This window comes from Drosophila suzukii, chromosome 3 (genome assembly GCF_043229965.1).
Source record: "Drosophila suzukii chromosome 3, CBGP_Dsuzu_IsoJpt1.0, whole genome shotgun sequence".
Classification (NCBI taxonomy): domain Eukaryota; kingdom Metazoa; phylum Arthropoda; class Insecta; order Diptera; family Drosophilidae; genus Drosophila; species Drosophila suzukii.
This window is the reverse complement of record NC_092082.1, coordinates 76,691,658-76,716,453: the sequence shown is the minus strand read 5'-3', so window position 1 is coordinate 76,716,453 and position 24,796 is coordinate 76,691,658. Positions and strand designations below refer to the sequence as shown.

At 40.5% G+C, this 24,796-nt stretch overlaps 6 protein-coding genes and 1 long non-coding RNA gene across 11 annotated transcripts in view; 4 read left to right on the top strand and 3 right to left on the bottom strand.

The window, feature by feature from the left end:
• The window catches only part of UQCR-C1 (Ubiquinol-cytochrome c reductase core protein 1), a 289,718-nt gene that overhangs the window by 21,047 nt on the left and 243,875 nt on the right, over positions 1 to 24,796 (top strand). The gene's annotated exons all lie outside the window — the stretch shown is intronic.
• Fmr1 (synaptic functional regulator FMR1) lies at positions 1,623 to 10,066 on the bottom strand. 4 transcript variants are annotated; one of them, XM_036818202.3, is made up of 12 exons: positions 9,781 to 10,063; positions 8,922 to 9,020; positions 8,639 to 8,862; positions 6,925 to 6,974; positions 5,168 to 5,491; positions 4,936 to 5,101; positions 4,807 to 4,874; positions 4,347 to 4,656; positions 4,166 to 4,297; positions 3,581 to 4,103; positions 2,879 to 2,953; positions 1,623 to 2,805 (listed from the first exon to the last, which is right to left on the bottom strand). In XM_036818202.3, exons 3-12 carry the CDS (start codon positions 8,687 to 8,689, stop codon positions 2,390 to 2,392), a joined length of 2,115 nt encoding a protein of 704 aa, XP_036674097.2. In that variant the 5' UTR covers positions 8,690 to 8,862; positions 8,922 to 9,020; positions 9,781 to 10,063; the 3' UTR covers positions 1,623 to 2,389. The 4 variants fall into 4 exon arrangements, with proteins under 4 accessions (XP_036674097.2, XP_036674096.2, XP_036674098.2 ...); XM_036818201.3 differs by having other exon boundaries at positions 8,926 to 9,020; XM_036818203.3 differs by having other exon boundaries at positions 4,356 to 4,656; positions 8,926 to 9,020; positions 9,781 to 10,056.
• Positions 12,793 to 19,825, top strand: CAH7 (Carbonic anhydrase 7). The gene is made up of 4 exons (XM_017079956.4): positions 12,793 to 13,140; positions 17,741 to 17,812; positions 18,678 to 18,836; positions 18,908 to 19,825. Exons 1-4 carry the CDS (start codon positions 13,113 to 13,115, stop codon positions 19,558 to 19,560), a joined length of 912 nt encoding a protein of 303 aa, XP_016935445.4. The 5' UTR covers positions 12,793 to 13,112; the 3' UTR covers positions 19,561 to 19,825.
• gammaSnap2 (gamma Soluble NSF attachment protein 2) lies at positions 20,950 to 21,972 on the bottom strand. Of its 2 annotated transcripts, XM_036818199.3 has the most exons (2): positions 21,835 to 21,972; positions 20,950 to 21,760 (listed from the first exon to the last, which is right to left on the bottom strand). In XM_036818199.3, the coding sequence occupies exons 1-2, from the start codon at positions 21,850 to 21,852 to the stop codon at positions 21,068 to 21,070; spliced, it is 711 nt and encodes a 236-aa protein (XP_036674094.3). In that variant the 5' UTR covers positions 21,853 to 21,972; the 3' UTR covers positions 20,950 to 21,067. The 2 variants fall into 2 exon arrangements, with proteins under 2 accessions (XP_036674094.3, XP_036674093.3); XM_036818198.3 differs by having other exon boundaries at positions 20,950 to 21,972.
• On the top strand, positions 22,466 to 23,058 carry ATPsynepsilonL (ATP synthase, epsilon subunit-like). Its single transcript, XM_065866673.2, has 2 exons — positions 22,466 to 22,645; positions 22,712 to 23,058. The coding sequence occupies exon 2, from the start codon at positions 22,734 to 22,736 to the stop codon at positions 22,920 to 22,922; it is 189 nt and encodes a 62-aa protein (XP_065722745.2). The 5' UTR covers positions 22,466 to 22,645; positions 22,712 to 22,733; the 3' UTR covers positions 22,923 to 23,058.
• Positions 23,633 to 24,438, top strand: LOC108013923 (probable splicing factor, arginine/serine-rich 4). The gene is made up of 2 exons (XM_017079927.4): positions 23,633 to 23,793; positions 23,949 to 24,438. Exons 1-2 carry the CDS (start codon positions 23,758 to 23,760, stop codon positions 24,336 to 24,338), a joined length of 426 nt encoding a protein of 141 aa, XP_016935416.4. The 5' UTR covers positions 23,633 to 23,757; the 3' UTR covers positions 24,339 to 24,438.
• On the bottom strand, positions 23,819 to 24,685 carry LOC139353241 (uncharacterized). The gene is made up of 2 exons (XR_011604413.1): positions 24,416 to 24,685; positions 23,819 to 24,342 (listed from the first exon to the last, which is right to left on the bottom strand). It is a non-coding gene; the product is annotated as an uncharacterized lncRNA (long non-coding RNA).

The window sequence follows — 24,796 nt, the reverse complement described above, 5'->3', positions numbered from 1 at the left end:
GCCAATTATTGCCGTTGACAATTCACAGCCACTATCTTCACTGCCGCCGCGACAGGCTAATGCAACGATAATGGTGTTTAGGAGGAGGTGGAAGGATATACTTGAAATCCCAGAGGAAGGACTGATTCTGGACCCCACATCGAGAAGAACTTTGAATCCATCTAAATCACGGCGTGATCCACAACAGCTTTTCCAGTCATCACTACTTCAAATAAATATGAAATAAAGTAGACCTATTAAGGTGTAACATCCCAATTGATTTCGGCATCGGTCTTGGAAAATATTCATTTTCACATCCTTTACCAGATGGCTCTACCAAGAAAAGCACAGAAGGCTGTCTTCCACATCATAAAAAAAAATGGAAAATGGTCCACATACACTAATTTTAAGGCGTAAATTACACCTCAACGCAACTAACAAGAAAACTGTTGGCTCGTAGTTGTAGCTAAATAAACTATATAATATATAGATCCACCCGCTTACTATATTAAACCCATTATTGATTACAACATGATCACCCCGACAAAAAAGAGGATTGTAGTATACGTTACATTTGGCAGGAAAAATTCAAAATAAATTCGAACGTCTTTAGTTTGATGGTTTGTTTGTTTTATATATATAAATTTTAAATTAATAAAATTTACTTGCTATATTTCTATTCTTTATAAGTTCATCTTTATATAAATAATAAATTTAAATCGCACATTTTTCTCATTATATTTATATTATTACGTTTATGTTTTTATGCAGTTTTCTTTTTGTTGGATTTTTGTTTTTATTTAATTTGAATTACACAACATTATTTAGATTTATCTTTATCGGTACCATTATCTTTATATCCATCTTCATCTTCAATGTATGTTAAAATGTGTGGTTTGCTTTCTTACATATTATTGACACGGTTCTTCCAAATAAGAGAGAAGAATTGTTCTGTTTTGCTTCATGTTGTTTGTTCTTAGATGGTTTATGGTGGCTTTACATTGTATTTATAATCCATAGTTGGGGGGCTTTTATTATGGTTTCATTCGAATGATTCGCATTTCTCGATGATGTGTTCAATGCGCTCGACTCTGAACGTTACTTGTTTTAAATAATTTAAGAGTATTTAATAGAGGACTAAGTTAGTATACGCTTTGTAGGTTTGGCGAAGTAAATTATATATTTATAAAACAAAATCAAATTCAATGCGTTTCCCTTCTTGTTTGTATGAGCGAGCGTGTGTGTGGGAGTTGTGATACGAGTGTAGTTTTTATGGAGTATGCGGGTGAGTGTGGTATATGTGGGGATGTGTTAATAATAGTAAATAAATACAACATTATACAAATAAGAGAGGATTTCCATGTTGTAACGAACAAAATAAACAATGAAACGCTGCAAAAGCCCAGGACAAACCACCTGTTCATCCTGGCTTTTGTCTGGAGCCGCGTTCGTTTACTTTGTTGAATTTTATAAGCAACTTCTAAACGCGCCCTGGCATTTACAATGGGTAAACTAAACAATAATAATACAAAAATGATGGTTAAATTGAAAAACCTGCTAGGCCATTAAGTTGTTGCATGCACGAATTATACACAAAAACACATGACAGACTCAATTAAAATTAATTTAACCAAAACAAAAAATGCAATTATATTATTCTCGTTTTATTATAATATGCATATAACTAGAAACTTTTCAAGTCGACGCAAGGGGCGCTTTAGAAGCGCCCGTTTCGCCAGGTTTTCTTTAGATTTTCTTTTCGAAAAACTACGCTAATTGCCGGGATTAGAATTAAAGTTTTAGTTTTAGTTTACATATTCAATGTTTCCCTTTCGATTCGTTCGTTTTGCTTGTTAATAATTGCCTTTGAATTTGTTTTATACATAAATATAATTCATTTTGATTGTTATTGAAGCTTTTTAGTTTCAATTCAAATTATAAGCCTAGGCATGAATTTTCTTTTATTCTTTTTTTCTTTTTGTGTATAATTCGAACTGTGTGTGTGTGTATGTGTGTGTTTATGAGTGTATCCTTGTGGGTGTTAGTATATGCTTTTACATTTGTTACATATTTCATGTATTTTAATTTTTCGTTTCCTTTTTTTTAGTTACTCATATAGTTTCTCAAACAAGTTGTTAGTGGCTGCTGTTCTTGGCTGAAGATGTTGTTTTAGTGTCTGCTGTTGCTCGGATGTGTTGATGTTGTTGTGGTTGGTGTTTGTTGTTGTTGTGTTATGTGGCGGCTATATTCAACGACATCATCAACATGAATATTAAACTGCCCCCGCTGCGCATACAACATTGTTACTCCGTTGAACGATGTGCAATTTGTGTTCATGTTGTTCATCCCATCTGTTGTTGGTTGTTGGTTGTTGCTGCTGGTGCTGCTGCTACCGCTTGGCCCATTGGGCTTAGGACGTGCCATTGACCAGGCCCTCCTTCTTGACATTCTCCGTCAGCTGCTGCTGTCCGGATGGCTGGTCCGTGTGGTTGTTGCTGCGATTCTTGTTGTTGCGTCGCGGTTTCGGCTGCTGTTGCTGCTGTGGCGCCTGCTGTTGCTGCTGCACCTGCGATGCCTGTTGCTGCTGCTGCTGTGGCTGCTGTGTGCCCGCCTGCTGCTTGTCGCCGTTGCGTGCGGCGTCCTTCGGCTTGCTCGCACCGCCAGCGGCGTTCGCATTGCCGCTGTTCTGTTTGCTGGCATCTCCGGCATTCAGTGCCGCCTTGTTCACAGGCGCCGGTGGCTGCTGTTGCTGTTGTTGCTGCTGCTGCTGTGGTGGCTGCTGCGCCGACTGGGGTTTGTTGTTGTTGTTGGCCACCGCTCCATTTGCTTTAGAATTGAAAAGGGATACGTTTGCAGGTAAGGCAATCCTTTCAGCATCAGCAAAATTCAATCTACTCACTGTTACTGGGTCCATTGTTGTTCTTCTGCCTTCTGCGCCTCCGCGAGCTTCCCTCGTAGGATGAGTTACTGTCCGCTGTGGAGAGGAGGATAATGGTTCAGGCATCAGCTACGAGAACAGTTCAAAATGGTTTCAACTTCCACAACACAAACGTCCTTGTGTCACACCAAAATTAGTATTCCATATATTCCAATTTAAAAATGATAATTATATATTTATTACGCGCTTTTCTGCTAGTCTCAGGAGTTTCACTAAGCATTTCCTAATAAATCAATTGGAATAAAATAATATAGATGTTGAAAGGGGGAAAGAGTTTATTTTTTCGCTTTTCATTCTGTCACACAAACCCAATTCCACTTTAGCTGACAGCGATGATAAAAATAATAATTAAAAAATGTGCGTGAATTATTTCCATTTCTTAATAAGTTTATTATGATAAGTTACACGAAAAACTAAGATGTCATTTAATTTATTTTAATCAGAGGCCTAAATATATAGGAAAATGAGGAAACAGTCCTTAACGTAATACTCTTTAAAAACTAATAAACTTGCTGTACAGATTCTCGTGTTCTTGACCCCACACACACATGATGTCCATTCAGGGGGAGGGGGGATCGAGTATTCACTTTGTATCTTGTTTGAGCGCGCGAAATAAATTGGTTCAACTAATTGGTTAATTGGCAGCATGATTCACGGACTCACCTCTCTCCACGCTGCTCACTTCGCGGGTCTCCCGCACCTCCTCGGCGGTGTGGTTGTGGAGCTGATAGTCCCTGCCGTTCTGGTTCTGCTGCTCGTTGCGTGGCGGCCGGCGGTTGACTCCGCCGCGCCTGTTGTTGCCGGCACCGCCGGGGCCACCAGCTCCTCCACCGCCACCGCGATAGTTGCCGGTGTTGTCGCCATTGCCACGATCGTTGTAGCCACGCTGCTGGTCGCGCTGATGGTCGCCCCGCGAATTGTAGTCATCCTCGTCGCGGCGATTGTTGTGGTAGCGCTGGTTCAGCCCGTTGCCGCCGCCAGGACCACCGCCGCCACGTCCACGCCCACGGCCACGCTGACCGCCTCCGCCGCCGCGCATGGAGCGCACGGACTCGATGTCGCTGCTGTAGCCGCGCTCCGAGCGCCGCGTCACTGGGAAGCTCTGTGTGGACCCCATGGAGGATTCCTGGATGGCGCGAAGCTGCTGATCGATCTCCAGCTTCTCCTGGCGCAGCTGTTCCACTTCCTAAGAGGGTATTGCAAACGTAGGGATTAGTTTCGAGCATCTTTTGACTGATCCAAACTCACCTTCAGATGCGACAGATGATACTCCAACAGCACTTTGGCATTCGCAATGCTCTCCACGGTGCCAATGAACACAAAGGGTACATGCGCCAGCTCGCGTGGGATGTTCTGGTCCTGCTCGTCGTCGCCAGCGATCTGACCGAAACAGATTAGGACTGGCCCGCGTTTAGCGTACAATACTCACAGCACTCACCTTGATTCGAAACACGCCACTCTTGTCCACAATTTCCTGGATAATGCGGCCATTCTTGCCGATCACCTTGCCCACCAGCTCCCTGGGCACCTGGAAGAACTCCTCGGCGTATTCGAGCATGGCGCGGGCACGCTGCACGGACTCCTCGGTCTCGCCGCTGATCTTGAATGTGCAGGACTTCTCCTCCAGCTCGATGTTGGTGACGCCGACCAGCGTGCGTGCCGCTTGAATATTCGAGCCATGCGAGCCGATGGCCAGGCCCATGAGATCGTCACGCACACGGAACTCCTCGACGTAGTTTCTGCAAAGGGATGATGGTATTTTTAATTTAAATTAATCAGAGAGCTGATAAATAATTTCTGTATGCCTGATATGTAATGATGATTAAATGAATTTACAAAGAAAACATATAGTACCTAGTTTGTATTATCATTTTATGGATTTTACTTACCCACGGCTCATCAGTTTAGTCGTTTCGAGCTGACGGGCAGCTTCTTCAGTCCTTTTCAACAGCATAACCTGAAAGATAAAATAACATTTAGATGCAAAATAACATAAATAGCATAATTCAGATCCCCACCTTCTGTGAGAGATTACGAAAATGCATATCCTTGAGCATACTAGCGCGCTTCTGAGTGTGCTCCCACTTGGAGATGACGATCAGGGCGTCCAGATCGCGATTGTAGTTGCAGACGCCGGCATCGATTGTGCGCTGAAACTCCTTGTGTATGCCATCCTTCTGGGCTCTATAAGTACACATATTGAACATGATATACTTAGGCATTTAGGGGTATAATATGAGATGCACTTACTCTTCGCGCAACTCCTCGGGAACGGGCAGCGTGAACTGGTAGAAGGACTTGGCTGTAATTGGCGGATTCGAGTTCTTGGCGCGCAGGCGGCCCAGTTCGCAGATTTCGGTGTAGGGCGTCTCGAAGCCGATGTACGCGACCGCACAGATGTCCGCTTTGAGCATTTTGATGATGGCCACCCACCAGCCGCAGGTTTCGCGCTCGTTCGTGCGCGTGAAGACCTCCACCTCCATGCCCTCCTCGAAGATCGGAGCGGCCACCTCCACGGTTTCCTCGGGTGGCAGGCGGACGTTCACAAACGGATATTTCATCACCTCGGGCACGCTGCAACAATGCGTGTGCGGAGAAAGGCAGAGTTAATTAATTAAGGTGCACTTGTTATTTTTTGCATACAAGTCTGCGGACAGGTGTTTGCAGATTCTAAAGCTGCTGCAGCTGCTCCGCTGGCAGAGGGCCAAGTTACCAGAACAACAACAACCATTGTGGGGGTGCCTCGGCAGACCCATCATACCCACTCCTCTATTGCTAAACCCATTCCGAATCCCGCCCAGAAACACTGTTCGGAAATGCCACACAGTCCGACAGGATAGTGGCACAACTAAATATAGATCCAGCTGCTTAGCTCAAGTGAATCTCGGTATGTGAGATGGAAGATAAAATTAAATTAAAAACCAAAAAACTGTTGTTCCAAAAACCACACAAGAAATGCAGCAAAACAAAGCATAAAACGGTAGCAATTAAACATTGCTGAACGACAATTTTATACTCTTTTCAAAAGGTTTGAAGAAAAACTATCTTTAAAATTATCTAGAAACTGAAAATAGGCTGTTTTTATGGCTTTCACCTTTCATTTTTTTTAAATAGACAATGACAACTAAATTTTAACTTCAAGAAACCATTAGTCAAATCAAATTGTTAGGCTATAATAATAAATCAATATACCCATAGGGCGCAAAGGTGGAAAAATAATGGACGTCACAAACATATTTTAAATTTAGTTCACCGACAACTAATTAATTAAAATAAGTGGGTACAAAAACGTTGTATAAAAAATAGCCTCATTAAATCTCATGAAATTAAACAAGTTTAATATCATGACACTTGGGGTACACCCACAATTAGAAGAATTTCAGTCACAAGGCGATCCATCAGAGCTTCATAACCAAATTGGAAATGAATAAATAAATATAAATGGTTTCTTTCCGCGGTTAAAAATAGTCGCGCCTTTGACGCTGGCCGCCGTGTCAGCGCCGCTGCTTAGTGGCATTTGTCGTTCGCACTTGACAGCTTTGGCAGCAATGGAAGCCATCCCCTGCTCCACCACCACCACCACTACCACTGCTCCGCCTCGGAAAGATTGCCTCTGGGATCGGGGAAGTTCCCAAGTCAGTGGGGCGGACAGTTTGGATGGCGTTGGTCAGTCCGTCAGTCGGCAGTTTTATTTTCTTTTCTTTTCCCATTTTATTTTGCTGAGGAACTGCAGCGGCACCACTGGCGTTTAACAAATTGCGCCAAATTAGAGAATCCGCAGGAGGGGATTTTCGGTGGCAAGTTGATGGCGGACGGACGACATAAATGATGCGTGCCCAGCATCTCTAATTTCGAATTTGGATGCCAAGAAGTCGCGTCAGTGGTTGTTGTTTTTGTTGTTGCTGCTGCTGCTGCTCTGATTGTATTAATCGTTGCAAATTAGTTAGAAAATACGTTCTAAAAGTTGTTTGCCCTGTTCGCAGATTTGTTTGTTTGGCAAAACTTACCCGTCCACATCCACAAAGATGCCATCATCGCCGACAGATGTCACCTGGCCCTGTGGTTGTTGTCGTAGTTTTCAGTTCATAGTTGTGGCAGTTGTTGGGTTTTGTTGGCGGCAAAGGCAGGCAGCAATCGGATGAAATACAAGAGCATTGACAGGGCCAGCACAGCAGCATCGGGGGGCATAGAAGTAGAGAGAAGAATGTGTGTCATTAATGTGGCCAGTGTCTGCGATATTCCCCATTCAGCTCTAAACTTAAGTATATATGTATTATATTTTTATTAACGCCCCACCCCGGAATGCCCAACAAACAATGTGAAATCGAGAAATGCAAAAGCACTGGGGGATGGGAGATGCGGGAACCGTATATCACCGATAAGCGAGTAGTCGTAGAACCTTATCCGAATCATCATCATCAGGGAAGTCGCCCTAGCGAGTTTGTTTATTGTGTTTATGAACTGCACTGGGTTTGTTTATGGGATCCGTAATCGAAGTCAACGCTATGCGAAGTATTCTTCGGCAGTTTATCAGTTTTCCAGAAGGTTCCGCGAATGAAATGGGATAATACAAGGATCAAAGTGATTTGATAGAAGCAATGGCCTCGTGAAATAAGATAAATTAAAATATATAACTAATTTTAAAGTTAGGGTATTGTATTTCAATACAAGAAGTATGGAATAAATGCTATGGAAAAGTTTTTACAGCTAGAATTTAGGAATAGGGAAGTATTAACATAAACTGTAGTTTATCTATGGCTAACGCTAGCAATATTTTTAAAAAATGTTATAAACCAGATTGCAAAGATTATAACTTTCTATGAACCATTTAAGCACAAACAGGGTAATTTTATCACGCTTGTAAATTATGGTCTTATAATATAATACAATTTTAATGCAAACTTTTGAGCTTTAATTATACACAATTAATTTCTAAATAAAATAGTACCATACACTTTTATCAAACCATTAAAAATAATCACTTGTTGGCCAATTAAGTTTAAACAATCCATATTTAATATAATTGTATTGATCAACTCTGTTCAGTAAAAGGCGCAAAATGAGAAGTAAAATATAAACATGAAACCACCGGATAAGTTTTGATGGATATTTCACAAATCAACAGTTTTTGCTAAGTACTTTGTTTTAAAATTTAATATTTACAAATGGTTTACACAAAGAAACTTTGAAGATGAGATGAAGGCAGTCATCATAGATAGACTTACTTTATGAATGGAAATACATTTAAAAAAACCATAAAGCTGTAATCTAATCAGCAGTCACTTTTCCGCGAATTATGATGGTTAATCGGCTCTTATCTTAGCAAATTGCAACGTTTAGAAAGGGAAATCACCAAAACAACAAATACGAATATCCGCCGACGTCAGTGGGCAGTGCAGTAAGCAGCGCAGCTAGCGTCGCCGTTGACGTCGACGTCGGCACCCCCACAACGCAGTGTGCGTGAGTGCGTTGGTGTTGGTATAGTAGTGGTGGTGATGATGGTGGTAGTGGTGGTGGTGGCGATGATGTCGAGACTCCACTCAAAATGTTTCTGTTTATTTATAGAAATAAAGCTAAAATCCACGAAATTAGAAACTGAGGCAGCTGCTGCCCCAACTCCCTGCCTGTTTTTTCATTTTTTTCATTTTCCAACCCCTCTTGCTCTCTCTTTAGAAGGAATCCTTTCTTCCTCTTCACCTCTTTTTTAGTCCATCAACTCACCTTGTAGTAGGCGCCATTGTCGAGCCGAACTTCCACGAGAAGATCTTCCATGTTGCCGGACGCAGTGCCTCCTGGTTTCTCCGCTTTGTTTTGGTTGTGGCCTCTGGATTCCTGATTCTGAATCTGGTGGTTCTTCGCCGTCCGTCCCTCCTGCTGCTGCTGCCCAGCCTTCAACTCCCTACTTTTCCCCGTCGACTGCAGTTTGCCGTGTTATCTGGGGCTTCCTATTATAAAGAGGTATTAATAGGATAAGAGATACGATGGTTAACTACCCGATATGTACCCACAATTCAGTGTGCAGTGGCAGAATCCTCGCGTTCCTGCTCTTAATTCCTTGTAATCAAATCAGTCTTTTGCTTTGCGGCTGCTTTTTAAATGTTGCCTGCAAAGCAATAAAATATGGAATGGTTTTGTTTTCTAGATTTTTGTTGTTTTGTCTGTCGGCAGGGGGAGAATATATATTTTGACGCACTGGCAATCAAAAAGAAATAGAAGAAAATTTTGAAGTTATTTTGGGGGCCAAAATTCCTGGCTAAACACGAAAATGCAGCCAGCTGCGACGCTGGCAGCGACGTTGACGGCGGCAGCGAGTTTGCCGGCAGCGCAGCAGCGTAGTGCTTCCTCTTCTTCTTTGTCTTTCCCTCTGCGTGTGTGTGTCCGCCGCCGCCGCACACACACACACACAGCCTTGGCCAAGCGTGTGCGCGCTCTCTTCCTCTCCTCTCTTTTTCTCACTCTCTCTCTCGCCGCCGAAATGTTTCGCTCGTTCGTTCACACTGATGAGCACGCTTTTCCAATAAGAATTTCACGCACACTAAGAAACGGCACATGCCGAATTTACATATCGAATTTACACATAATTTCCACACTTGCTTCCGCTTTTCGTATTTCTTTCAGAGAAAATCCATCAGCTTGTTCGTTTTCCTTTTGTATTTCATCGTTTTTCCTCTTTCAGCTGCTCCCTTTTGCTGCTGCGTCGCCTCCGCTGCCGGCAGAGGAGCGGGCGTCGCTGCCGCCGCTGACGTCGCCGCCGCCGACGACGATGTGCAAAATTTTTTCGTTTTTTTTCGGTTCTTGCAAAATTTTCCCAGCGCTTTTTGCGGCTGTAATACACAAATGGCTGCAAATATTACAAAACTTACGGCTGGCCGGCACTTTTGCACTTCGTTTGCGCTCGGCGGATGCCTTTGAATGCGGCTTTAACCTTTGAAAATACAAAATATATCGCGTGCAGTGCTGCTTCAATTTTTTTTCGGCTGCGCTGCGTTCTCTTCGTTTTGCTTTTGCACACTTTCGCAGCTCGGCAATGTTCTGCGGAGTTGCCACCCGGACGCAATCGGCGCGCGTTGCTGGTCACTTTTGTTGGTTTAGCTGGGGATCGGGCTATGTGGCCCACGGCAAAGGACTTGTAAAAATGAAAAACTAATTTTTTGATAAATGACTTGTGCTGGGTAACACAGGGATTGCTTGAAAACTGGGAGAAACTAATATTTGACAGACGATGGGGCAAGGCTGCCAAGTGACAGCTGGGGTGGCGTTGCCAGAGTGACGAAAGCTGGCTGGCTCACAATGGACAGGGTTGCATTTTGGGCGCGCAAAGCGGTTACTTTTTAAAATTTGATTTGCTGATAGGAGGCATTCCATTTTCAATTTAAATTTAAATTGATTCATTGACTTGTCCCGATGGACTGCTCACTTCGTTTGCCTTTGGCTTTTAACGACCTAATTGAATTGCTAGCCCATCAGCTGATTGAATCACATGTTTGAATCTCTTCAATTGATTCGATTCGATTTTAATTTGTGGAATTGACCGCTACAACGTTTCGCGTTAAAGTAATTGTATTTGTAATTGCAGCGACTATTGGGGTCACCAGTGCGCGCAAATTGTCACATGCGGTGTTTACTAACCATTTCTTTGCCCCTTTTGATGACCCGCAATCGCGTGACGTCGCTAGCGCCTTTTGTAAACACGCTTGTTGAATTTGCTATTATTTTTTTTTTTGCCCTTCCATTCATCAAATGCACATGATGGTGAGTGGGCGATAAAGGTGGAGTGCATTCTATTTATAAAGCCATTTTCAGCTATTTCAAATCGGACAGCAGGCTTAACACTGATTTTTAAATACATTTTACATTTTGTTTCATATTTTCTATAAATAAAAAACTTAAATTTAGGTTTATAGCACCATTTAAAAAATATAATTATGCAGCTGAAACAGAATTCATTAATATTTTTCACAATTTGTTTGCTATTTTCTATAAATGTACTACGTAAATTAAAATTATTTAATTTTTTTAAAGAATATTAAGGAATTAAAAAGGCTGTTAAGTTTTAAAATAGCATAAGAACCACTACCAAGTATGCTAATCGCATGCCATTATGGTATTTGTGCCAGCAAATTGCAACAAATTCATGGCCAGTCCTTTAAATGGTCACCATTAAATCCTTTATATGGTTGGGAAATCATATGTCTGTGCAGCCACAACACCCTGTAAGCCTAATATTCCCCATTTTCCTGACATTAAAAGACAATTCCATTATAAAGCCGACAACTTCACGGCTACAGGGTATCAAGATTCGCAATTCGATAGTCATAAATTACCGCTCGTGTTGACGGTAATTACTGTCAAGCGGCGATTTGTTGCGGAAATGCATTTTGATTTTCCCTCGCCCAAAACCGCTTTCCCCAGCCTCTCCTCCCCTTTCCCCTGCGTTTTTTCACCCTTATTTAACTCTCTAGGAAAATGAGAGCAGCTGCCGTTTGACATTGACTTTTGTTCTGCCTTTTGGCACATTTAACTGCACTTTAATGACGTCGACATGGTCAACAAAAGGCTAAAATAAAATCAAATCGCATCCGCGACGACAGCCTCTGCTCGCCATCTCGCTCGCACTCTAGAATTTGAATTTGTCCCGCTCAATTGGCATCATCATTATCATTTGTCTGTTCTCTCCGATCCGAGAATTGCACGGGTGCAACAATTGGTCACTTCGGGGCACTGAATTAATTTTAATTCTAATTTTAACCGAGCAGATCAACTGAAATTTATTTGCCAAAATGTGACAATCTCGATCTTGACAGATACGTCACTTCCTCTCAACGTCCTCTCTGCCAAGTGCACTAAACACAATTTTAAATATTTATATCTATCTTAAAATATATATACCTGAGTTGGATGCAATACATGTTTATTGAAGACTTAGATCATCTCTTGGAATATGCCATATTGCGGATGTTTTTAATATAATTGGGATGCTAATAAACCCATAATAGTATTTTCACTTTAAGAGCCTTACAAGATCATTAGCACCTAAAGAATTTGCGTTTGCATTTAGCTTCGCATAAAACAAAAGAATCTGATATGGTAAATAGTTATTAAATATAACAAAATAAGTACATTCCGAAAGCTAATTTTTGTTAAACACAAAAGTCTACAACTAATAAAATTACATTTCTTAATAAATACTTATTTTTTGGGATTGGAAAATTTAAGAGTCTACTACAGCTGCATAGATCGCTGATATACAGGTAGTAGTACTTCCGTACTAATACTTTCCTAGGCCAGCAATATAAAAGGTTTGAGACCCTGAACAAAATCTGTAATTATTAATACGTTTATACCAAGATCATTTAAAGAAATAGTTTATTTTTGGTAAAAGCTTAAAAGCACCATGATTTGGAAAAATATGACATTCATTTTGGATAAATTATTAATACCTGTTGATTTTTTAAGTCCATTTTTAAGATCGTATTGTTTCCCGTATACATCAACAAAGTGTTCTCATTTCTCTCAGTGTGGTTTTTCGCGAGTGTGGGAGGAGAAGGAGAAGGAGGAGATAGAGAGTCGTGTGCGGCCCGCTCTCGCTCAGCTGGCAATTACCGTTCGTTTAGCATTTCTCAGCCTGCTTATCAATTAATCAGCTTCTAAGCCGCGACGTCGACGGCGCAGCTCGGCAATTGCAATTTTCACCTTCGGCTTAAGTCCGTCCATTTTCGGCTGACAAAAATCGGGAAAACGGAAAGATAAAAGCCGAAAACCCATGAAATAAACAACAACAACAACGAAATAAAGAGCACATAAAAACGTTGCCATAATTCAGTGTTCAATTGTGTCAGTGTGTGAGTGCAGCGGTGTCCGCGTGTGGGTGTGTGGGTGTGCTTTGGCTATTCGCGAGTGTGTGCGTGTGCACATTGCCGATGCTCGTACCGCTTTTCATTCTGTGCCTGACCGCCGTTGGGTTCCGTTCTTGTTCTGGGCCCAGGGGTTCCGTTATAAAAGACGCGTGCCGCTCCAAGCCGATGGAGTTCGATTCGAGACCGCAAAGGTTCAGTGTCCTGCCTGGCAGTCTCTTCTAAATATAATAAACAAAATACAAAAAAAGTTCTCAGTGCACTCTAAGTGATTATAAACCATAAACAAAGTGTTTGTTTTTTAAAAATATATTTTTGACGAAAGTAAACCGTAAAATAAAATGCATTTTATCACCTTCACCCTAATAGGTAAATTACTATCAAAAATATTACATATCACCCGTGTGACTCATTGAAAGCCAATCAAACTTATTTAACTACCCGTGTGTGAATCACCCTACTCCAAAAACTGACTCAAATCGGAGGCGCTATTAATTGGATTCTTGTACTTATCGCCATATATAGTACTGATCCACATATCCGTATTCCGATAGCACCCAAAAGGCACGTCTTGTCAGTTGATCCCACATTCTGTTTCTGCTTTTTACCTTGCAATTGTTCGGATCGTTTTGAGCGGATAAGATGTTATAGACAATGTGCTAGTGATAATACTCTGGGATCGCTAAATTACAAGGCGGCCTGTTGCGTTTATGATTTACAATGGTCGGGTTCTCAGGCCAGGGGAAGTGGTGATTGGAAGATAGGTAGATGTGCTTGAGTATTTTCCATATAAATGTAGATCGGGGGCTAGAATTTGAATGTGAGGCACTGTCAATTGGCTTCATCCTGTCAAAGGTAATCATCCAAAATCTGGGTATTGTTCTTTTAAATACCTTACTTTCATAGTTAAGAACACCGCACTATGATTCACCCTTACAAAGAAGTCGTAAAATTGGAGTTATACTCTATGTAACACCATAAAACTGGGGGATTTTCGTCATATCTAATTGAGAAACCCCAACACATATTTCGGTGCCTATCTTAAATCTAAGCCAACGCCGTCACGCCAGTACTTAGTACTCCAAAGCACTTCACAGAACTTTGGACGTGGATCACGCGCCGAACTGATATATCTCTATACAAAAGACAACCTATACCCGTCTTGTTTGACTTTGTGCGGGCATTCGCATTCGGAAAATACCCACTTAATTCGCCTAATACAGATACAGATACAGTTACAGACGACTCATCATCATTGCGGGCAGACTGAGTGATAAGGTCAGCAGAAGCTAAATATTTGGTCACGCTGGGGAGCCGACTTTCGACTTATGGGTGGGATAACTGCTGACCTAATCGAGATAATCGAAGGCAATTTATGTGACCAAGATGGTGCTTAAGAAATCACCGAAAACCGCTTAGATGCCTGCTGATAAGGGCTAATTACAAGTGCAAAGTAGGGGGTGTTCATTTTAAACGATTAATTGGCTATTAGCTCGAACGGGTTTATGGATCCCTTCGAGATTCGATTAAGCCTAATCACAAGGCGCCATTTCTTATCGCCTTTGCTTACCTGTCAGGTAGCTACACTCCGATTAGCTGCGATTTCTGGATGAGAAGTATTGTGTACATAAAGGTGATTAAGGTTGTATACATATAGGTTAAGCCAAACCCATTCTTATGAGTGTGAGAACTAACCTTATATTTTTATTAGTTTAAATTGCAACACAATCAGCAGACACAATTATATGTGTTCAAGATAAGACACACTCCAATATAGAGATATTTGTTCTTTCTTTTTTAAAGTGCTGAACTTGTAGAAATCAGTTATCAACATCAGATTATTCTGTCGTTACTAGACTATTTTAGACTTAATGTATTTTTAAGTATATATATATAATACTTGCTAATACACGTTTGCTCTGAATGGGAAAATCTCTTTGCCCAATGACGCACTATCAGAATTTACAAAACAGTTGTTTTTGGGTTATAATTCAAGCAAGTAAAAACAAAAATGTGAGTCAAATTAAACCCTTTTTTTGAACCCTTTCCTGTATTTTTTAAAATTCGTGGAACTATATGTCTCTTGTATGATTTCCAAGTTTTGTCTGAATGGACATTTATTTTAAATGCAATATTATTGGTAGGCTCTCGAAGTCTTAAGTTTGGCATCAGCAAGAATTTGGAACGTTTTTTGTAGTTTGGGGATATCAATAATATATAGAGTACAGTATTACAAAATATGTAAACTATGGTACCCATTTAGCAACAGATTTGAACTCCAAATCGTAAATTCTGATATAGCAAAGTTCCATTTGATTGGTTATGGTCAGATAGCTGTGGAACAAGCAATTGATGGATGGTACGCAAGTACACACCCTCTTTATAAAGCCTCCATTCATCGACAAACCATTGGATGCACTCGACCGTTTATTTGTGTTTGCTTTGGACTCCCTTTGTTTTCGTCGAGCGAAAGTGAAATTGCACTCCTCAGTTCACTTTCCCAATAGCCAATACTTCCCATTTATATATAGAGTCATCTGTACAAAGACCTCTGCTATCTGCCCTCCTTACCACTATCTCCTCCTCTTGTTTTCCACGCGTTTATCAACATCCACTCCCCAGACTTCCGCTTTTCGCATTGCAAATCCAAAGTCCATTAAGTCGATTGGCTTACGATGGAAAGTTTTAAACCTACTCCTCCCACAAATCGATTAATGATGCAGTCATTCTCATCAAAGGTTTATGGCAATCATACAAGAAAATCGTGACAATGTCAAGGCTATTCATGAAAATAAAAACCAAAGTGTGGGTATTTGTCTGATTATACCAGCTGAGAGAACTATGTTCCAATTCAGAAGATAAGATTAATTTTAGGAGAGGTGGAGTTCCACCCACCCATGCTTTTCTCATGAAGTAATCAAATTCTTGAAGGTTCTTTGTAACATTTAATTTAATCTTTATTTTTAATAATAAACTTTATCTGTGCCGATTTAAACGGAAGTTTGTTAAATCATAAAATACTTAATTATCTTTTTGTTCGTTTTATTGCCCTTTCACGCATTTTAATAGATAAAATTCACCTCTACCTAGAATTTTGATTTATTTCACATTTATTTAGACAAAAGATAACGTCAATCGGTTTTAATTCACATGACCTGCGGTGTATTTATTGGACATGGCACCTTATCAACGGCTTTACGAGCCCCCAATCTTAAGACAATGGCAAATTAAATCGCGTGCACTCCCGAAATCATTTATCGGTGAGAGATATCTTTGATTATGAGGCCTCACTAAAATGTAAATAAAATTTTGACTGGAAAATCACTGAGTGTTCTATTAATTTGGGGGGATCTCGATTCCGCGGTGATTTAACAGAAATGACAAAAAACCCAAGTTTCTTTATCGCTTTTGCTTGGCCAGCGAAATTGTTTCGATTCTTTTCTGTTGACAAGGCCAAAAAAGATTTAATAAACAGCAGTTGAGACACAACTCGTTCCAATGCCAGAATATTTCAATTCTCAAGAGCGGGAGAATGTAAAAAAGATATTTCCACTTGACGCCTTCACAGGCGGATTGCATTTTCCACTCGCAAATGCAGCTGTTTATTTTGCGCGATTTTTCACATGATTATAGCCCATTTGCTCTGGCCGTTTGCAATTACAGTTTTGTTAACTTTTACACCCCGTGGGCCTTAAATTAGAGAACATTTCCCATTATCAGCTATCAAAGCTTTAGACACTCAAATTTAATTGTCCGTTGTTTGCATGTGCAAATTTAATTGCATTTTAAATGGCTGCTCGACATTTGTGGCATGTTCGGTGAGAAGGTATTTGTTTGCAACTTTCAGCCATTCGAGATCAAATGATTCCTGGCAATTTGGCAGCTGACGGAACTTTCATTACCCAATCACATATGTGAATACCTCAAAGCACTCACGTTGAAGCCATTAAGTCTTGTGATTGTTTCTTAATTAAAAGGAAAATATCTTTATGACTCTTGATACGCCACTAATTCAAAACATTTCAATACAAGTCTACTACAAATTCAAATAGAAATACCTTCCCGCCTGGAAATGATTAAAAAATCATTAAAACCCAAATGAAATATTATTTCTAATCAAGAGATGCCATAACTCAGAGATCTTTCCCTCCGAAAAGTTGCGTCACGGGGCGACCGAAGATTATACTAAGGAAACCTCAGCTGTTCAGAAAAAAGTATATTAAAACGTTTATAGACGGCATATAGTATTTATACTTGGGTATATTTAGTACTCTACTTTCACAGCTGCGGTCGTCATTTGTCTTTTTGCAGGCCAACTTGCAAAAGTGCCAAACGGCGAGCATAAATACTCAAAAGATTAAAGGCACAGCATAAATTATCACACTTGTTGGCGAACATTTTTTTATTAACCCATTAAAGCGGAATATGGCTAAATAAACACGTTAGTGCCGAGTTATGTTGATGGCTCAGTGGTTTTTAAATACCAAAATCGATCGTAAAATCTAAAAAACCGCACGCACTAAAATTAGTTGATATTTTGATGGGCGGGTTGTCAAAATGCTTTTAGGTGGAGAAAGCAACCAGAATATGGGAACATTTAATGATACGTTTATGTACATATAGCTGGCATTAAAATACGGGAATATATACGATTGAAATCATAAATTTCCGGGCTATTTTTAGCCGAGTCAAGTGCAAGGTGCCGGGTTTTCACTTGATGCGGCTGCCAAACATGTGTGCAGATTGACCCTCTGACAATCAGTCCCATTGCTTTTATGGCCCATCAAGAGGTGCAGTTTTTAATGTGCTTGGGTTGTTGTTTTTCTGTTTTGTTTTTCTGCTGCCCCTGAAGCATTTCAGTCGGTCAAGTTGAAGTTTATTTAAATCGTTCCCATTTCGCGGTCCCACACGGCGGCTACTTGATACTTGATACTTATCTGTCACCTGTTTTTTCTCGCCTTTTTTTCAGTCCTCTGCTCTGTGGCCCTCAGCTGGGCCAACGATTGGGGCTACCCGGACTTGGACAACAATCAGGATGAGCGTAAGTAGAGCCAATCGAGTTTATTCGCCAAAATTAGTTAATCAACGCCACTCTGGATCTCTGGCTCGGGATTGCCAAGTGTTTTGCATACATATGTGGCATGCCAGAGCGATCCAAAAGTGCTCGGTTATATCCATCTGTGTGCACGCTTTCGGCTCGAGCTTAGTTAAATTGGGTCAAATTGTTGTGTATGCAAATTGAACATGAATAATGATAAATGCCCACCGCCACTTGGGCACATTTCTGCGGAAACTGAACTTCTGCCTAGAGTTTTTAATTGACAAAACAGCCTTCAATTACTTCAATTTTGATTTATGGGGGTTTAAATTCAAATAAAAATTTTGCTTGTGCAGAAATTTGCCAAATGGAAAATGGTCTTATAATCAGCATATTGGGGTTTTATTTGATTAAAGATGGGTTCAATTGTATAAAGTTTGATTGATGGGCTTTTAATTTTAAGTTTAGCTCGTGCAGACATTTAATTGACCAAAAATGCATTGAAATAAATATTTGAATAATTTATTGATTTAAAAATATTTAAAAGAACTTGGTTTGTATTTGTATATTTGAGAAAAGTATTTAATATTATGTCTTATTTAATTTAACGGTTTTAATACATTTTTAAAAGAATCCGATGTGTATCTATTGAAAAGTATTTAATATAGCATTAATTTAACGGTTCCAGCGATTTAACAATATTTACTAAAAGTCTTTCAAGTTGAATAAAATAGATTCTAATTGAATTCTACAAAATTTCTCGAAAGTTAAAACCGGCATGTGTCAGAATTAAAATTCCATAATGTATATAAATTTAAAACAAAAGCATGTGTTCTTGACATTGATGGATGATCTTTATAATCCACAGCCTTTCCAAAATGGGGCGGTATTTGCGATACTGGAAAGAAGCAGAGCCCCATAAATCTGCATGTCAAGGGGGCCTTGAAGGGAGAGTTCAGTCCTATGAAGTTCGAGAACTACGACGAGCATCAGAAAAATCTGCGAATGGTCAACAATGGACATTCAAGTGAGTTGTTAAATATTACAGAATTCAGGAATGTTCCCTGAAATAATTAAATATTTTTATTCTTTGTACAGTTCAATTGTCTGGCTTCGATCACGAACTGACCCTGAGTGGAGGCGCCTTGACCAATGACTTCGTGGTGGAGCAGATCCACATGCACTGGTGGTCAGAGCACACCATCAACGACATCCGGTATCCGCTGGAAGTGCACATCGTGCACCGGAACACCATTTACCCCAACATGACAATGGCGGCCAACTTCAAAGATGGCATTGTGGTCATCGGAGTGCTGTTCCATGTGTCCAATACGCCCAACGAGGCCATCGGCAGCATCATCAAGAGCCTGGGAGCCGTGAAGAGCTACGATAGCATGAACAAGCCTGTCCTGGTGGCAGACTCCCTGGCTGTGGATGACCTAGTGCCCAGTGTGGAGAGCTACTTCACCTATGCCGGCTCCCTGACCACACCGACCTGCGCCGAGGCCGTCACATGGATTGTGCTCACCGAGACCTTCCCTGTGACCCTGGACCAGGTCAATGAGTTCAAGGAGATCGAGTACGAGGAGGGCAAGCAGCTGCACAACAACTTCCGGGAACTCCAGAGCGAAAACAATCGAGCTGTGGTCTTCGTGGAGCAGCCAGAGGATCGATCGGGAGCCGCTGGACTCACGGCATCCGTATCCCTGACCCTAATGCTCATCCTGGCGGGCCAGAAGTTCCTGCTGTAGATTTAAGATGGATATCTGTGTATATTCCAAAGAGAGCAGCCAATGACATACTCGTACCAAAGAATCGTTTAATACAACGAATTTGTTTACCAACTATATATTTTAACAATCCAACAACCGGCGACACAGGAGAGCTACGTCTCAGACCAGACAATTTATACTCATTAATTGTAATGCAGAACAGAACAAGAATTCAGCTAGTCAGTTTGTGTGAAGTTCATTAAGTGCAAAGATCACAGATAATAAATTAAACATTTTACAAGTATTTCTTTGATACCTACTTTTCTGGTTAAACGGGGCGTATGAGCAATTTGAAAATGACCGCTTATTTCCGTTTAAAGTTCACACTGACCAATATCATTTTATGGTATACAGGTATTCCAAATATAGAATGTGAACCATTCTTGTGCATATTTTATCAAAAGACCCCAGGTTTGGGGTAACAATTTTTAAGGTTTTTGGTCAGTGTGATTCCTCGAAGGGGACCCCATTCGCATTCTACTGCCCGTCATTTATAGGGGAATAAAGTATTTATCACCGAATAGTATTCCAGAAATCACTGATAACTGCCCCAGAGTCAACTGACTGACCAATTGCGCGCCTGATAACGCTAATTGATATTGGATGGACTCTAAATAAATCAACTACAATAACCGCGGGCCATGCAATTTGATTTCGCTTATTGCTGGCCACACTTAATCATCGTTGTTCATTGCGAAATGACACTTGGATTTCGCTGCGATTGAAACTGAAGCATGTGTCCGGTGGTTTATTATATTGATGACACTGCTAATTATACACATAAGTTGAACTATATCTTATCTGCGGCAGAAACAAGCACGGAGTAGAGTCCTAAAACAATCTAAAGTCCAATAAGCCGATTGTTAACTTAAAATACAATTAAGGTTTAGCGGTAAGCCAAGTTCGTACACTCAAAATACCGGAAAAAGGGGGTACTGATATTATTTCAATGAATTGACTTTAAAAGTAAGCCTTAACTTAGCTGAAGAGTTGAACCTAAAGAACTTGGAAAATTAAGGAACATTCAAGCAGAGTTCATACTGTAAGTTACAGCACTATTAACTTCCAAACTCATATTTTAAAGATTTTTCGATAGATTTCAAAATTTATTACTGATTGAAATTTTAGAAAAGGGCGTTATAAAATTTACGGGATTAAAAGTGTTGCCTACTTTTAAGCGGACATCGTATTGCACCTATTTTGTTAGATAAAAAAGCACTATAATTTTGGGTATTTGTTGAAAAGTAGTGTAAAATTCACAAAAAATAGTGTAAAGATTTAAGTATAAAAAATGTATGGTTTCTAGGATAACAAATTAGTTTGTATAAAAATGGTTTAATATATTAATTTCTAAAAGGCACGATAAAATTTCCCTGATGTATTTTCTTTATTAACACTTTATATTTATGTATATAGTTAACAGTGTTCCTACATGTTTAAAGCTTTTTCATTTAAGGACCGTAAGGGTCATAAGGATAATTCACAACTATTTTAAGGATCCGGCACTGGAGATGCCTTCTTTCTCCAGTTGAACACCTGATGGTAATGGAATGTTTTTCGATAAAAGTGCGTACTCCACATCCATATGTCTTATAAATGGAGATGCTAGCATTTTGGCAGCTAGTTCTGGGTCCTCCTCATCAAAAGCTTGTAGTAGTGTTTCCAGAGTTTTGACCTCTTGGGGATCACAACGGTTTCCCCATTTCTTGAAGGTCTTTTTGGCATCGACAAAATCATCGAGTGCTAGTTGCACCAGTACCAAAGCAACGACTAAACGTCCAACCTGTCCATAGGATTTAGTTTGTAAATTCAGGCTTATCTCCTTTTTTAAAGCTTTACTGGCCTCTTCGAACTTCTTAAGTTTGACCAATATTCTGGAGACTTTCGAGGCGAATTCGGCTGCCTGGTGGGTGGAATCACCAATCAAGACGACGGCCAGGGCCCGTTTATAGAACTCTAGTGCCAATTCGGGATGCTTGGGTTCCGTCATTTTGGCGGCCTTATCCATGGAGGCAGCTGCTGCTTCTGGTGAACCATGTTGCTGATAGAGATTGCAAGCCTTATTGGCATATTCCTCAACTTCGGCTAGTGTTTCGGTTTCTTTGGCCAGCAGGACTATCTGCTCGCAGGACTTGGCTGCATGGAACCACGACTTGTTGTTCATGTAACAGTCGATGGCCTTCAAAAAACAATCCTTGCTCTTATCCAAACTTTTGGCATTGCGGTATGCAGTTGCAGCCTTGAAATACATACCAGCCTTGGTATACTCATCGGCGGCACTATCTACCTGTCCCAGTAAAGCCTCAGCCTCGGCAATCTTTTTGGCATCAGGAGCACTCATTTCCTTTAACCTCCCACCTTGCGTGTTGAAAAAATCAATGGGGAATTAGTGTGCCCGAGTGCGCAAGTGCAGAGAAAACTTAACTGGCCGCTCCTTGATTAGGCCGTTATGACACGACACGGCATTAATCCTGATGTGAAAATGGTACTACCAAATATCGAATGGCCGAATATTAGAGTTTTATAAATGTTCCAGGTTTTTGAATTGAAGGAAATATTTAAAGTTCAATAGTTCGTTACAATACGTGATTCCACAATGGACTCATTTTTTAAATGTTGTGCCAAATTCGAAAACGGAAGTTATGGGTAATTTTATAAATTTTTAAAGATTATTAAGCTAAGAGATCGGAATATTATTATTTTAAGATTCTAAGAACTAATTTAAGACTTTCCAAACGACACTAATCATCTGTTTTTCACCTTGTCAAGATAGCAACAACGATAAACTTAAATATGTCGATTTCGTTTTAAAATAAAAATCGAAATCTAGTCACATTTGAAGTTTGCTGACTTTGTATCCCTGGGCTGAAAAAGAAAGACATTCGAGAAGGAAAACGTGCTTTGTCATTCTACAAACGCGCTACAAGGAAGTAATTTCTTTGAAAAACCTGTTAAGTTGTAAAATTGCCACTTATCGGAAGTAAAGATATCAATTCTGTTGTAGCTGGCTTTTTTGAGGAAACCGCTCTTTCAGTTTTATTTGAGATCCTTGTTTGCAAAGCAGGTAAAGCCCCTCCTCATTTTTCAATGTTCATCCTACTTATCGCATTTCTTTCTATTAACTTTACAGTCAGTTGTTTGAATTCTGAAAGATGAAGGTCTGGAGAGATGCTGGACTTACCTATATCCAGTATTCCAACATTGCGGCCCGTGTTGTGCGTGAAGCCCTACGATCGGAGCTACGTGCCGAGGCCGCCAAGCGCAACATAAGCCATGTGCAGTTTACTCCCTGGGAGAACGGAAGGCCAGTACCACGCAAGAAGACAGAACCCAAGTCCTAAATGCTTTTGTGGACACGTGGATGATTTGCTTCGCAATTTACATCCTAAGTCTGCCAGTCTACAAAACCAAAACTGAATTTTTTCAAATAAATGTAAATCCTTCGAAAAAGAGAAGTTCCCATCAGATAATATCGTACTTTAGTTATTTAGTGATCTCTAGGGATGTGTTAACGGTTGTAGTTTAGTTCAGTTTCGGATCTAAGGATCTATCAAAGGTGTCGTCTTTTTGATTAAATTATAATATACTTTCAGAGAATTCCGCTATTATAAAAAGTAGTGGTATAAAAAGCTACCAATCTTCTTTTCTGTGAGGGTATAATCAATTACTATATCATAGTACATATTTAAGTGAGAAAAAGCGGGCTCGTTTATACAATCCAACTGAACTGAATACCGGATCTTCTTCGTCATCAGCTGAAATAAGAAAAACCATTACAAACATTAGTATACAGTGTGTTCAACTGTGTTCGGCCCGGCGACAGCAAGGTAATGTAATTCTACGGTGTAACCCAGGATCTTGTCACAGCCACATCGAAACCAACCATTTGACTGGACACATCTGATCCGGAGATTCCGAAGTCCTTGTGGTACACCTGACCGGATAGTTGAAAAGTGATCTGGAACTTGAAAAACTCGCAGGATACTTGCATATCATTATGTAGCTGCCGGACTTCCGAGAAAAAGGGCACACAGGGTAGAAGTAAGGAACCGTCGATATTGTTGTCAAATCGATGTTTGCTTCTTAAAACATCGAAACGTTTTCTATACCTCACCAGAGTGACAGGGAATAGTCTGGAATTTCTATACAACATTCATTCTTCTGTGTGCATTTACCATGGAACTCAAAATAGTGGTAAAATATGACTATGAAGTAAGTATGATAACCATTTGTTTAGGGCAATTACCATAATCCGGAAATAATCATTTGTGATTTTAATTTGTAAAGGCCTCAAAAGATTATTTCATTTGTCAATACCTTATACTTAAATTTATTAAATGACTTATCTATAATTCCTTTAACTACAGAGCGGTCGCTTCCAGACCAGCTATGAGACTAGCGACAACGTAGAGCTCGTCCCAGGATCCCCTTCGCAACCCGACGCGGTCGCACGAGATGGGGGTCATCAGGGGCGTTCGTCGAGCAGTCACCGTAGGCGTAGGACCCGTCAGCGTTCTCCGAGTAGCTCCCCGCCCCGGTTTAGTCGACGCAGGAGGGGTCCTGCTCCTCAGCGGTCTCGGGGAAGCACCCCGCCCCGACGTAACCAGCGCAGCAGAAGGACCTACCGCTCCCGGAGCATGAGAGCGCGTGCCGCGGAGCAACCACCAGGCGAGGTCCACCAGGAGCCGTCAACGGAGCAAGCCCCATCGGCGAATCGAACGGCTAATGATGTTAGTTCTATATATCTACCAGACTAATTATCTGAAGGAGACTTATGAAATGCCATAGTTTTGCATTTTAGAAAAGAACGTATTTTCCTGAAGGGAAATCTTACCAAGAAGCAGAAGCGATTAAATTAAAGATCGATTTTCATTGTCAATTTATATCAAAATTGAGTCACATTTGTCTTCGTCTCAAACTAAAACTGAAATAATTCAAATAAATGTAAATCGATCGAATCATAGAATTGAATTATAGAATGGAATCATAGAGTAGAATCATAGAGTCGAATTATAGAGTCGAATTATAGAATCAAATCATAGAGTCGAATCGTAGAATCGAGTCATAGTTTTGAGGTGTCATTCGAAGCGTATTTCTAATAAGAATACCACTGGGCCATTTATCACCAACGAGCTTTAACTGCGTTCTTTCCCAAAACAATTACAATTTTAAAAGTATGTTATGCTATACATTAGTTTATGCGATACCTTTCAAA